The sequence below is a fragment of the Cervus elaphus genome, chromosome 1, assembly GCF_910594005.1.
Source record: "Cervus elaphus chromosome 1, mCerEla1.1, whole genome shotgun sequence".
Lineage (NCBI taxonomy): Eukaryota > Metazoa > Chordata > Mammalia > Artiodactyla > Cervidae > Cervus > Cervus elaphus.
This window is the reverse complement of record NC_057815.1, coordinates 87,654,804-87,669,627: the sequence shown is the minus strand read 5'-3', so window position 1 is coordinate 87,669,627 and position 14,824 is coordinate 87,654,804. Positions and strand designations below refer to the sequence as shown.

The 14,824-nt window shown below is 53.5% G+C and overlaps 1 protein-coding gene across 4 annotated transcripts in view; it reads right to left on the bottom strand.

Annotated features, from left to right (window-relative positions):
• Positions 1-14,824, bottom strand: part of TSPAN18 (tetraspanin 18) — a 199,448-nt gene that overhangs the window by 3,660 nt on the left and 180,964 nt on the right. For all 4 annotated transcript variants that reach the window (XM_043910022.1, XM_043910031.1, XM_043910041.1 and 1 more), the window contains 4 exons: positions 13,817-13,891; positions 12,693-12,791; positions 11,975-12,157; positions 1,808-1,891 (listed from right to left, as the gene is read on the bottom strand). In XM_043910022.1, the coding sequence (XP_043765957.1) occupies positions 1,808-1,891; positions 11,975-12,157; positions 12,693-12,791; positions 13,817-13,891 (441 nt within the window). The remainder of the gene's footprint in view (positions 1-1,807; positions 1,892-11,974; positions 12,158-12,692; positions 12,792-13,816; positions 13,892-14,824) is intronic.

Here is a 14,824-nt window from a genome sequence, read left to right as displayed (position 1 = left end):
GAAGTATTTTCACAGATCAGGAAGTGAGACCCAGAGAGGCCATGGAACCCACCTAAGATCACACAATAACAACGAGGAAGCCAGGGTTGGAGTCTAGGCATTCTGAGTCCAGAGGCCAGTCTCACAGCCCCTGCACTCCCCTCCTTCTAGCTCACAGGAGGGGGGTGAGATGGGAAGTCTAAGGTGATTAACAATATAATGAGGCCTATTATATAGTAGATGTTTAATTAAAAGTTACTAGAAATGTTATTGACAGCTAAGAAAGACATAGCCTTTCCCTAAAATAGGAGCACAGTCACTGAACACCTGTCTGAGGGCCATGGGAGGGTGGGGTATGCAGAGACCCTGACTCAGGGATGTCTATTTATTCAGGCTGGCTTGTACCCCGATGCCAGAGCTCCTGCAAGGAGTACAAGGCGCAGTCCCCAGACCACAGGCTCATGACCAAACCTCCAGGAGGGACTCTGGGTGGGGGAGGCGAGGCATATGGTAACCGTCCCCGTCTGAGGTCCTGCCCCCCCCCACCCCCCACATAGCTGGGCTTGTGGGCTGGGTGTGAGGGCAGCAGATTGGGAACACAGACACTGCTTAATGAGTCCCTGTCACAGGGTCCCCACCACCTCTGATGTCCACAGTGCTGTAGGAGCCAGCTTTTAGCATCATTTTGCAAATAGGGAAACTGGCTCAGGCATCCTGTGTGCGGGGAGAGGCAGATCTGGGAGCTGAACTCCAGAAGCCCGTGTTCTTCCTGCAGGGTACGAGTGTCTGCGATTTCCCAGGGGGCCTGGTGCTGATCTATGTTTCCTGATCATTGTTTCCTCCCAGGAGAGGACTTGTTCACCTAGAACAGTGTTGGTGCACAGCTGGGGCTCAATCTATGCTTGATGAGGGAATGAATGGGTGAATGAATAAATCCATCTCCCCATCCTCAAAAGTCTCCACAAAACTGCAGGACAAAATACTCAATGGACACGAGTTTGAGCAAGCTTCGGGAGATGGTGAAGGACAGGGAAGCCTGGCGTGCTGCAGTCCGTGAGGTCCCAAACATTTGGACACAATTGAGCGACTGAACAACAGCAAAGGACACAGTAAGAAGCTAAGCAAGTCCAGGTTTATGGTGCTAGGTGGGAGGTGTAGGCTGAGGATTGCGCTGCCTGATTCCCTTTCCCCACTGGCCAGGGACTGGCCGCCCCTTTCTTCAGATCATCCGGCGTAGGCAAAACTGTGCAACCTCCCAGGCCAGGGGATTTGAGATCCCAGACAGGGCTGGGTGGAAGGAAGGGGGCAGCGCCACCGCTTGACCACAGCGCCACCTAGTGGCGGCTCTAAGCGTCTGCAGCGGCCTTCCTTTTAAGGGGGCTCAGCGCCCTTCTGATCTTCACTGCGGGGACTCCATCTGCAACTTGTGAGGTTAGCAAGGCCCCACGGGCTCTGAACATCCCACAGAGAAGAGGCCTGATCTAGAAGCACAGGCTGTAGCCCCTCCCTCAAATCAGCTGCGTTGATCCTTCAGAGTTCACTCTGGACCTTGGGTGGGGTGCAGGGGTTGGGGGCAAGTGACTTTCAGGGCCTGTCTACCCCCATTGCCCGGAGACTTGTTCAGATGTGTCCAGAGCCCCATAACAACTCAGGGAACAAACAGGCATGGCTGAGTTTATCACTCCATAGTCCCCGAAGTGGGGTCTCATTGGGTCCTGGGTTAGGGAGCTGGAGGTAGGCTGGGGTACAGGCTACGGGAGGGTCTGCCCCAGACTCTGTAAGGGCGTCTTGCTTCTGGGGAACTGCAGAAGTGGGGGCCTTCACTTACCTCGATGGCCAGCACCCCTATGGCCAGGGCCCCGGCCAGGTAGACGTAAGTCTCGAAGGCGTTGAGAATCACTGTGTAACAGCCCTGCAGGGGAAGGACCAGAGGTGAGGCCAAAGCCAGGAGGGACAGGGGTCAGTGGCCAGCCTCCCGACCGGGGAGTGAAGCGTGGGAACTGGCATGTGACCACAAAGCTCAGGCAGCAGCCGGCCTACCCTGTCCCACTGCTGTTGGGATAGTTCAGCGGGGAGGAGCTGGGAGGCAGGAGGCCCATAAATGCAGCAACTTGGCACCATAGACCCACCTGGCCCTCTAGCCCCTAAGGTGGGGCTGAAAATGGCCAGCTTGACTGCTGCTCAATCCGACACAGACCCTTTTTTCTCTTTTGATGGGAATATTGGAAAATTTTCAATAAATGTCTGGACTCCCTTCTGCTCTCAAAAAAAAAAAAAAAAAAAAAATCAGAAGATCCAGTAAGGTAGGCCGTCATTTCTACGTGGCTCTCCCTGGGGACAGGTGCCCCCTGGGAATTCGCAGTCCCCACCATCTTCTATCTTCCCACACCCACCCTCTCTACTCCTCCCCATTACCAGCCTGGCAGCAGGATTTTGGTTTGCAACCTCTGCCCTAACGAAAGCCAGTCCATTCTTCAAGATCTAGCACATACCTCACCACCTCCAGGCAGCCTTCCAGGACCAGCCCAGCTCTCACAGGACCCCTTCTAAATGGACTGAATTCCCATGCTATTACTGCTTTCTCAGGCAATCCTCAGGATATATGGACTGAGACAGAGATGGAGCCAGTGAGAGGATGAGACAGAAAGAGGGGGACAACATACCAGCATGTGACTGCCGCCCCATCTGACCCTGAGTGCCTCACGCCTTGGTCATCTTTGAGCCCACGCTCCCTCCCTCTGCTCCATGCTGACCAGAGACTTGTGCGTGGTATTTGCTTTGAATGAATGTATTTTTAAAGAGAGAGAATTTTCTTTCTTTTAGGAGAATCCGCATATTCCTTGGGCCCAGCCAGGGGACCTGCAAGGGTAAGGAGTCGCCAGGTGGGGGTTAGGGGATCATGCCCGGTCCCTGTTGGTGACACTGGCTGTGTCTGGGTTCTGCTGAGATTTGGGGGTGCTTCTTAGGTGATTCTTGGGGGCTCACACCCATTGTCCGTCACCCGGAAGCTCTGCCTCACTGGCTGGAAGTGGAAATGACACGCCATGAGGCTGCACTCAGGCAGGTGACAGCAGGACCTGATCTGGGCCGAGTGGCCAGGCAGATGGCATGGGACCCTCCTGATGGGGGCTGGGCAGGGAAGGCCCCCACAGGCCCCTCTTTGAGCACCCCGCAAACATACAGGATGCTCCCAGATGAACAGACCCCCCAGCATGGTGAGCTGGATCCGCAGTGTTCTTGGGGCCGACGGTATGTCAGAATCATCTGAGAAGTAGTTAACAATACACATGCCAAGGCCTCACCCCCAGGACCCTGGATCGGAGGGGCGGGGGTGGTGTCTGGTGTGGAGCCCAGGAACCTGCGTGGTGAGCAGATGCCCCAGGTGATTTCTAAGGCCTGTGCCATGGTCAGGCTGAGACACCCCAGGCCTGGCAAGGATGACAAGGAAAGAAGGCCTTAGCTGACTGGGAGCCCAGCCAAGCTCTGTGTGGCTGGGGCCCTAAGGGAGCCCTCCCGCGGGCCAGCTGGTCTGGAACCCAGCGTGGTTGGAGGTGGCTTCAGAGCTGGCAGGGAAGCCCCATGCAGCCGGCCAGGCCTGGGGCCATCCTGGATCTGCCTGCAGACCTGTGTTGGGGCGGAACTCAAATCGCCAACCCCCTTGCTCCATTTGCCTGTGTTTGTGTTAAGTCGCTTCAGTCGGGTCCGACTCCGCCAGGCTCCTCTGTCCGTGGGGATTCTCCAGGCAAGAATACTGGAGTGGGTTGCCATGCCCTCCTCCAGGGGATCTTCTTGACCCAGGGGTCAAACCTGTATCACTTTCAATTCAGTTCAGTCGCTCAGTCATGTCCGACTCTTTGTGACCCCATGGACTGTAGCACGCCAGGCTTCCCTGTCCATCACCAACTCCTGGAACTTACTCAAGCTCATGTCCATCAAATCGGTGATGCCATCCAACCATCTCATCATCTGTTGTCCGCTTCTCCTCCCACCTTCAATCCTTCCCAGCATCAGGGTCTTTTCCAATGAGTCAGTTCTTCCCCTCAGGTGGCCAAAGTATTGGAGTTTCAGCTTCAGCATCAGTCCGTCCAATGAACACCCAGGACTGATCTCCTTTAGGATGGACTAGTTGGATCTCCTTGCAGTCCAAGGGACTCTCAAGAGTCTTCTCCAACATCACAGTTCAAAAGCATCAATTCTTTGGTGCTCAGCTTTCTTCACAGTCCAACTCTCACACATGACCACTGAAAAAACCATAGCTTTGACTAGATAGACCTTTGTCGGCAAAGTAATGTCTCTGCTTTTTAATATGTTGTCTAGGTTGGTCATAAGTTTTCTTCCAAGTAGCAAGTGTCTTTTAATTTCATAGCTGTAGTCACTCTCAGCAGTGATTTTGGAGCCCAAAGAAATAAAGTTTCTCACTGTTTCCATTGTTTCCCCATCTATTTGCCATGAAGTGATGGGACCAGATGCCATGATCTTAGCTTTCCGAATGTTGAGCTTTAAGCCAACTCTTTCACCCTCCTCTTTCACTTTCATCAAGAGGCTCTTTAGTTCTTCTTCACCTTCTGCCATAAGGGTGGTGTCATCTGCATATCTGAGGTTATTGATATTTCTCCCGGCGATCTTCATTGTGCTTCATCCAGCCCAGGGTTTCTCATGATTTACTCTGCATGTAAGTCAAACAAGCAGGGTAACAAGATACAGCCTTGAGGTACACCTTTCACGATTTGGAACCAGTCTGTTGTTACATGTAAGGTCCTAAGTGTTGCTTCTTGACCTGCATACAGATTTCTCAGGAGGCAGGTAAGGTAGTCTGGCATTCCCATCTTTTGAAGAATTTTCCAGTTTGTTGTGATCCACACAGTGGAAGGCTTTGGCATAGTCAATAAAGCAGTAGTAGATGTTTTTCTGGAACTCTCTTGATTTTTCAATGATCCAACGGATGTTGATGATTTGATCTCTCATTTCTCTGCCTTTTCTAAATCCAGCTTGAACATCTGGAAGTTCACAGTTCACATACTGTTGAAGCCTGGCTTGGAGAATTTTGAGCATTACTTGCTAGTGTGTGAGATGAGTGCAATTGTGTGGTAGTTTGAGCATTCTTTGCCATTGCCTTTCTTTGGGATTGGAATGAAAACTGACATTTTCCAGTCCTGGGGCCACTGCTGAGTTTTCCAAATTTCCTGGCATATTGAGTGCAGCACTTTCCCAGCATCATCTTTTAGGATTTGCAATAGCTCAACTGGAATTTCATCACCTTCACTAGCTTTGTTCATAGTGATGCCTCCCAAGGCCCACTTGACTTTGCATTCCAGGATGTCTGGCTCTAGGTGAGTGATCACACCATCGTGATTATCTGGGTTGTGAAGATCTTTTTTGTACAGTTCTTCTGTGTATTCTTGCCACCTCTTCTTAATATCTTCTGCTTCTGTTAGGTCCATACCATTTTTGTCCTTTATTGAGCCCATCTTTGCATGAAATGTTCCCGTGCTATCTCTAATTTTCTTGAAGAGATCTCTAGTCTTTCCCATTCTATTGTTTTCCTCTATTTCTTTGCACTGATCACTGAGGAAGGCTTTCTTATCTCTCCTGGCTATTCTTTGGATATTCAGATGGGAATATCTCTCCTTTCCTCCTTTGCCTTTCGCGTCTCTTCTTTTCCGGGCTGTTTCTATTACCCTACGTCTCTTACGTCTCGTGTATTGGCGGGCGAGTTCTTTACCACTAGCGCCACCTGGGGAGTTCTTGCTTTGTTTAGCTTTTCTTAAAGCATCAGAACCCCAACAAAGAACCGCAGCAGCAGCAAGCAGGCCTGCTCCAGAGGGAAGGGAAGGAGACTGGGAGAAGCCTGGGAGAGGGGCTTCCAGCCTCCGAGCCTCCCATCATTCCTCGAGGCTGCCACTCACCTCCTCCCCGCCCCCCAGCCCGCCTCCTGCCACCATACTCCACGCCCCACTGCCTCTACCCAACACAGCCTGGACTTACGATGTGCTTTGAGGGGCCACCCAGACGAGAGGCACCAGTAATCCGGGGAAAAGTGGTTACACAGGTAACACCAGCCACTTGCTTACTGGTGAGTTTACAGGCATATTTCGTTTCATTGCACTTCACAGATATTGTATGCTCTTAGAACTTGATGGTTTGTGGCAACCCTGCATTGAGCAAGGCTGTCGGTGCCATTTTTCCAACAGTGGTTGCTCACTGATGCCTCTGTGCCTCATTTTGGTAATTCTCACCATTCTCAGCATTTTCATCCTTATTAGAGGTGTCACAGGGATCTGTGATCAGTGGTCTTTGATGTTACTACTACCTCATGCTTCCCAGGTGGGACTGGTGATAAAGAACCCACCTGCCAATGCAGGAGATGTAAGAGATGTGGGTTCGATCCCTGGGTCGGAAAGATAACCTGGAGGAGGGCATGGCAACCCACTCCAGCATTCTTGCCTGGAGAATCCCATGGACAGAGGAGTCTGTCTGGAGGGCTGCAATCCATGGGGTCGCAAAGAGTCGGACACGACTGAGCGACTTAGCACACACTGCCTCTTGCTGATGTCTCAGATAACAGTGAGCATTTTTTAGAAATACAGAATTTTAAAATTATGGCATGCATACTGATTTTTTCTTTTGATGTAAAGTGATTGCACACGTAACAGACTAAACGGTAGTGTAAAAACCATTTTTTTAAAAAAATTTGCTTATTTATTTGACTGTGCTAGGTGTTAGTTGTGGCATGTGGGATCTAGTTCCCCAGCCAGGGATTAAACCTGGGGCCCCTGCGTTGGGTCCCTCACTTCATTGCAATGGTCTGGAACTGAACCCTCAGTCTCTCTGAGGTGTGCCTGAAATTACTTTTTCTCAGCCTCCTTTGCCCCATCCAAAGACTGGGGCCTGTGTAGGCTAACTACGTCCTAGGACTGGTATGAGGATAAGATGAGATGCTATGGATAAAGCAGGTGGAACAGTGCTGGCAGGGACCCACCCCTCAGTCCTGTTAGGACCATGTGCTCTCTCTCTGGGCCCCTCAGAGCACAGCCTGGGGGTGGGAGATGTCTGAGTGCAGAACTGGGTTTGCCCTGTGCAATCCCAGGGATCAGTGAACCCCCCCCCCCCCACACGCATGCACCCCTGTACCGTAAGGGGATAGGAGAAGCAGTAACCCCCTTCTGAACTTGATGTTGACTTTCACATTCCTCACCTGGGCCTGGGGGGCCTTCTTAGGCCTGGGGGGGCCTTATCTGGCCAAGGGAAGTTGTCCCTGCACCTCTCGCCTGCTGCGGGCGGGGCACCCGGGGCCTTAACTGCTCATCTGCCCTCTGTCAGGCTCTGACACCAAGGGTTCACCCTGGGCTGAACTAAGCAGATGGCTTGGCTGACGGAGGCCCTGCCACTGAGACGCCCTCAGGGAGAGAAGCCAGGGCAGGGGGCAGATGGAGATGCCGCCAGGACCCAGTGAGTGTCCCCTCTGGCCAGGACTCTGCTGGGGCCTCATGTGCTTGTTCTGACTTAGTCCCCATTCCAGCCCCTCGAGGAAGAGGAATGGAAGGAGGGAGCAGACGACCACTGGCTCAGGGTCACCGCTGTGGAGGCAGGGAAGCGGGTGTGTACTAAGGGGAGTGCAAGCTGCTTCTCTGCTCTATTCTAAGGGGAAGCAGTCGCATCAGGAAGCCTTGGTTCCTGCTCCCCGGGGTGGGGTCCCTGGCTCAGGGCCCCAAACTCCAGCCAGCACCCCTGGGTATCACCTCTTCCTCCCGCTCAGGATGGACGCCCAGCCCTGACCCCCTACCCTCCCCAGGGAGACACTGCAGGGACCATCCTTCCCCACTCTGCCACCAGACTGTGTGTGCCTGAGCTGTGCTGCTATCGCCAGCACCTCCGCTCCATCTCTGCAGGGAGGGAACATGCCCCCTCCCTGACTCCCTGCAGCAGTCATCCCCCCCCAACCTCATCTGACAGAGGCCAGAGGGGCCACCACGAAGACCGCCACGCTTCTATGTCCAGCACGGACCTTCCCCCGAGCCCTGCAAGTCCAGCTGCCTACTGCCTGCAGGCCCACTCCACACGCCCCAGGGCAGATCTGAGGTCCTCCCCCAACCAGAACCTACTAAGTCACTCTCAACACCGCCTCATCCTCCCTTCTCCAAAGTCAATCTACCACCGTTTTACCTCCTGATTCCTTTCTCAGATCCACACACCTCTCTGTGTCTCCTCTACCGTCATCCTGGTCTAACCCATCCTCGTTTCTCACTGGGACCAGTGTACAAATCCCTCCTGTCTACTCAGGCCCATCTCTAACCCCTGGCCAGTAAGCAGCCAACATGGCCACAACCCCACATAGAACTTGGGCTTCTTTGCTTTTCCAGCATCTTTGCCCTGGGTCCACAGGCACTGCATGGTCTGGCCCTGCTGATACCCTTGCCTGGAGCTAGTCTCGCCTTATTCACTGTACTCCAGCCATACTGGCCTTCCCTTGGTTCTGGGACACACCATGCTCCCTCCTACCCCAGGGCCTTTGCACAGGCTGCTCGCCCTCTCTGGCTGGAGTGTTTTCGCTTGTCAGGAAGATGAGAGTGTAGAACTTTATGTATATGAGAGTCATAGCAACACCCATACTCACGACAACCTAGGAAGCAGGTGGGGATCCTTGAGGATAAAGCAGAGAATCAGTGATGATATGGGGCGAGAAGACTTAAGACCACCCTGACAAGTGAAAATAGATGGTTTCCTCTATTCCTGAAAATAGATGGGTCGAGGTCTAGCTAGGTCACCATCTCCTGGGACAACCCCTGATTTTTTTTTCTAAGCAGGGAAATACATTCTTGACTTACCCATATGACTATCTTAACCCAGGGAAGGCTGAGGAATGAGCAGGAGAAGCTGCCGTGGTGGATTCAGCTCATACCTATGGAGGAGCCTGATCTTTCATTTTGGATCACATTCCTTGGGGACTTCCTCATTTCTCTTCATTGGCATTCAGTGATAAACAGGGCTGATGGACTAACTAAATACCCATGGGCGAGTGCCCTCTGCCTCAGCTCCTGACAGCTATATGACTGAGTTCTGGCCAATGAGACTTCTAAGCAGAAGTCTTAGGGAGGTTTCTGGGAAAGAAGCTGGCACCACCTTTTAAGTTTCTTCCCATCTTCAACGAGTGGAATGTCTGGAGCCATGGCAGCCATTTTGCCACCATGAAGTACTAAGCACAAGGAAAGGCTGCAAAGATTACAGAGACTAGACCTTGGCTGACATGATGGAGCCATTGATAAATAGGGAAGCCACCATCTTCCAGAATTCTTACCGTGTGTGAAACACAAAGGCATTTGCCTTAATGTAGATTTTCAGTTACTTGGAATCAAATACGTTGCTTACTGACTCAACATTGTGATGAGGATGTGAGGCAAAGTCAGAAATGCATCCTGAGCTTCAGGGAAGTAGGCTTTGGAGAAAAAACAGAGAGAGTCCCTCAGCAGAAGCTTTTAAAAGGAAGAGTGCTCAGGGGGATGCTAGTGCCTCAGAAAAGGAATCCCAGAAGTCAGGCTCAGGCAGTCCTCATGAGGAGCTGGGGAAGAGGCACGGAACTAATGTAGCTGCACAGGGACCTCTCTGATGAGCTTCGATTTCAAAGCCACGCCCGGGAGATGGAAGGAGGCAGTGTAATGGAGGATGAAGCCAGTAAAGAACAGGGCCCATGAGAAACCTCCCTAAACAATTCAGAAGTGGCTTTAGGAGAGAGGTGTGGCTGCAGGCAAACTTCTATTGGTAGAAGTTTGTTTGTCTTTATCAACCCCTGTCTTCATCAAAGCATAGACAAAGCTATGGTTTCTCCAGTGGTCATGTATGGATGTGAGAGTCAGACTATAAAGAAAGCTGAGCACCGAAGAATTGATGCTTTTGAACTGTGGTGTTGGAGAAGACTCTTGAGAGTCCCTTGGACTGCAGGGAGATCCAACCAGTCCATCCTAAAGGAAATCAGCCCTGAATATTCATTGGAAGGACTGATGCTGAAGCTGAAACTCCAATACTTTGGCCACCTGATGCAAAGAACTGACTCATTGGAAAAGACCCTGATGCTGGGAAAGATTGAAGGTGGGAGGAGAAGGGGATGACAGAGGATGAGATGGTTGGATGACATCACTGACTCAATGGACGTGAGTTTGAGTAAACTCCAGGAGCTGGTGATGGACAGGGAAGCCTGGTGTGCTGTGGTCCATGGGGTCACAAAGAGTCAGACATGACTGAGCAACTGAACTGACTGATCAACCCCTGAGTTGCTGGCTGCTCTGCTTCATAAGGTTGTCAGTGGCCTAGGTACCTTCTCTCTTGATGCTTGGATATTCTAGGGGGTCACCTTCCTCTGCAAGGTCTGAGATGGCTGTCAATCACAAGCTGGGGGTGGGGGATGAGAGGGAGAAGGGGTGGGCACAGCACTTTCTCTGCAGGACATGACTCAGTTGCATAGATCACCTCTGCTTTCCTCCCTTTGGCTAGAACTTGCCATGTGGCCTAGCTGCAAGGGAGGCTGGAAAGAGCAGCTTTACTTGGTGGTCACTGGGTCTATAAACCTCCTCTTTCCAAGGAGGACACATGAACTGAACATGAGGGCAGCCAGCCGTCTCTGCCACTGCGTGGGGAATCTGAGGTCTGGAGAGTGAGTCTTGGCCAAGGTGACACAGCTTCTGACAGCCCAGGTTTGCCTGACATCACAGCCTGAAACTCCCCCCTATCCTCTGCAGCCTCTCCTCAGGGCTGAGACCTAACCTCTGGGAGCGGCTGCCCCTGCCCCCAGCTCACAGCAGCCTTGTCCTGGGACCTTTGTTTCTTTACTTAGGTCTCTTTCACCCAACGCAGGGACAGAGGACCATAAGGGATGGAGGAATGTGACTCTCCGGGCCTGGGGAATCCTTTGACATGACGTGGGCAGGTGCAGGGGAAGAGGGTGCTGAGTTTATGAGGCAGAGCTGAAGCTGGAAAGAGTCTCATCAGATGGCCAGGGTCAGGCCTTAGCCCAACTCTCCTCTTCCCTGGGGGGACTCTGAGAGGCTTGCCTTAAGCCCTACCCCCATCCCATCCTGTCCCTTCTAGCCCATCATCCAGTTTTATTTTCTTTATAGTGAAATGATTATTTCATGTGAGATTATGACTTCTTATGTGCTTGCTGCTTGCTTATCATCTGCTTCCTCTAACCAGACTGTAAGCCTTGCGGGAACAGGGGCTTTGTCTCCTGTCCCCTGCTGTGGCCCCAGGCATCCGGAGCTCTCCCATGGGAGGCTCATCAAAGGTCGAATCAAGCACGGGGTGTGGGGCTCAGCTCGCCCTCGTTTTCCCCCCACTGTCCCACCCTCCCCCAGCCTGGTCTCGCACATCCCCCTGAGGAGTGCGGGGACTGGTCAGCAGGAAGGGGGGTCAAGGTCAAGGTCACTGTGTATCTCCCTGAGGGGACATAGCAGGAAGGGAAAGGGCTTCTTCCGAGACTGAGATGAAGTCCTTGGGTTGTAAAAGAAGCCAAGAAGTCTAGGAGCTTCCCTGACCTTGGAGGCTGAGGTCAGGGAAACCTTATTCTCTTGGGGTCTGGGGGTGCTTCCACATGACAAATGTGAGTTTTCCCCCAAATAAAGTGCACAGCTGAGGAGGGGCCCTGCTGTGTAATTCTGGTTTTGGTTCTTGAGACCTGCATTACCAGAAGCTCAGGGAGTGTTCTACCTGGAACACTGGAAAACTCCTAGTTACCCTTGAACCCCAGCCAAAATGCCCACTCCTCTGGTCTGTGCCACTGATGGACTGTCTGCCATTCTCATCCTTTAACCCCTTTGGCTGGATCTCAGGGGCATGAATGGAGCCTTCCTTAGCCCCCGTTCAGGAGTCCCACAACACAGCCAACATTTCCACGGGATTCCCTGAGTGCCTTCAGACCTTCTGGGCTCACACTGCCACCCACCCAGCTTGGCCAGCCCATCCTGATGGACAGGCCTCCTCTGCCAGGGGAAGCAGGGCCTGGTACCTGCTTGTTCAGGAACAGATCCCTCCCCAGGAGGCATTCCTCTCTGCTCAGCAGGACCCCGTCCCGACTCTGGGGCTCTCTCCGGCAGCAGGCCTCCGGCACCTCGTCACTATCCAAAGTCAGGAGTCGGAACACTGATGCATACTTAAAGTCTTCGGGCCCGTTGACTCCACAGCAACCAAACTAGGAGAGAGCAAAGAGAAGGGGGGGAGGATAGGAGCCGGAGCCAGGTATGAGAGTGAGGAGACTCAGGCCAGTGTGGGGCGGCGTAGTGGGGGGAGTCGTGACCCAGGTGGGAGCGGGCTCCAGCTGCTCCTCCTGGGCAACCACGGGAAAGCCACGCAGCCTCTCTGAGCCTCCGGTGTCCTCATCGGTAAAATGAGAGTGGTGGTAACAATTCCTACTTCGCCGGCGCTGAGCACTCAGTAAGTAGTTGCTGTGGTTACCATCACTGATGACTTACAGTTGCTTGAGGACTCAAGACAGAGAGGGCAAACAGGTTTCACCCTGAGTTCGGACTGTGGCTGGTGGGCCACGGCTGCCCGAGATGCTGTGCGGATGGATGCCGGTTCTGAGGCTGGGCCGGGGCTGGGCGGATCAGTGCCTGGTTGATTATTGACATCTGCATAGGCGCGAAGAGCAAGGCTCCGGAGGCCAGACATTGGGTCCCCTGGGCGTCAGGGCTCTTAGGGCTCAGAGCATCCCTGGGGCCACTCACTGTGATCATGACGGAGTTCCAGGTGGCGGAGAAGACGTCCGTGTCATTGTTGCCCTGGTAATGCTTGGCGAGCTCCTTGGTGAAGAATTCACGGGTGAGCTGGAGGCAGAGGGAGGGGCCGGGCTGAGGGCCATGGCAGCTTGATACGGCGGGCGCCCCCTTCCCTGGCCTCTCCACTGATCTGCTCCGGGGGAGGGTGGGGGAAGGCTTCTGGGCCCCAGTGCCAGGGACCCTCCTCCTAAGCAGCTGACTTGGGGCGGGTCCTTGGGGTCCACCCCCCACTTCTAAGGACCTGTGGCCTCCCTGGATCGTCAGATCCCCAGCATGAACACGCAGACCACCCACACAGCCCTCAGCAAGCCACCGGGGAACCTCCACTGGTACTGCAGCTCTTCCCAGAGGGTGGCGGGTCCACGGTGGGGGGCTCACCCCTCCTGCCACTCCCTAACCCTGAGCTGTTCCTCAGACAGAACCGAGTGGATGCGCTGTGTCCTGGGCCCTGAAGAAGCCACTGTGTGTGCAGCAGGCCATCTCTGCAGAGCCGCAGTTTCCAAAGAGGCCCTTGGAAGTCACTGCTATCTTCAAAATACTCCCCGGAGGCCTGATCACCCTGCTCCTCTCTGCAGGGAAGGGTGGGGCCTCCGGTGGTTGGAGCCTCTGGGATAAGATGGTCTCTGGGGGCAAGTGGCCCAAACTGCATCCCTGTCAGGGCCTCGTCCAGGAGGACTCTGCCCTGTTCTCCTGCTTGGTGCAGATTCTGCGTGGGGGTTGGGGGTAGGGTGGGGGGTGGGCAGCCTCTCTGACTATCCCTGGACTATGAAACTACTACTGCTAGGCCAGTGCTGGGCAAGGCATAGGATGGAAGATTCTAGAGTCAGGGATGGGGTTGCACCAGACGCTTGGAAAGAGTGCAGACCCTTAAGGGCCCTCTGACTCTGTCCTTCTGGAAAACCCTTGCAGGGACAGGCTCGCAGGTTTCTTTTTGGGCTGTGGGGCTTCACTGGGGTGGTGGATTGTGATTGAAGCTGGAACCACTGGATGAGAGGATGCTGACTCTGTGAGACCCTCTGGGGATGGAGGGGCTGGCCATGAATGGGCCAGGGCACATGGGGCCAGGTACGTACATTTTCCCTGAAGATGAAGGCCAGGATGGCTGCTGAGAGCTCTGCCAAGAAGATGATCAGGATGAACAAGAAGAACTGCAGAGAGAAGGGGGCAGACCTGTGAGTCCCAAGGGCAGGTAGGAAGGGGACAGCTGACCGCTCTCTGAGGCACCCTTCCACCTGTCACACAATGGTGGCAATGTACTGATTTCATAAGACTGAGGAACTTAACTGCCATAAACCGGACATTTTTCATAATAAACACCCCAACAATCCACCTTTGGAGCCAACAAGGTCGTAACACAAATATGGAACAAATAAACATACAGACATGCCTTCTGTGCAAATGTCATCCTTTAGCGGCCCCTTGTGCAGTGTGTGCTCTGAGCAACAGTACTTGGCAGCCCTTGAAGAAAATCTATGTTGAAACTTGTTTGGACCTCCCCCAGGTGGACTGTCCAAGTAGTGGGAATCCTGAAGTCCCTGGGGATCCCTGGCTGGCTGTCCCCACCCCATCGGGCCCAGAACCACCTCTCCCTGCCCCGCTGCCTCTCATTCCCATGGGTAGTAGGGGAAGTGACATTACTTTTCAGCTGCAATAAAGGAGCATGACTGGAGGGAAGGTGTTAGGTCTATCAAAATCTGAAAACCCAGGGGCTGGGGGTCTGGAATCTAACAGAGCCCTGCTCTGTGCTACTCTCTGCATGTCTCCATGTTGCCCAAACTCACCACGACACCTGTCACCTCGGGAACCTCACACGCTGAGCTCCCTGTATCTGGAAAGCCCTGCCCTTTCTTGCCCACCAGCACCCTGCTTTCCAGACTCGGTTCCTGGCTCCACCCACATCACAGGGCCCTGCAGAAGTGTGTACCGGAGCCGCTGTGTCCCCACTGGATCACCAGCATCAGCTGGGATCCAGTGGGCAGTGTTCTCGACACCTGGAGAGCACCGGTGTTGGTATACGGCTCTCCGATGAGTAAATGAATCCACGAACGACCAACTCGCCATAATGACCTTGCTATCTGCTA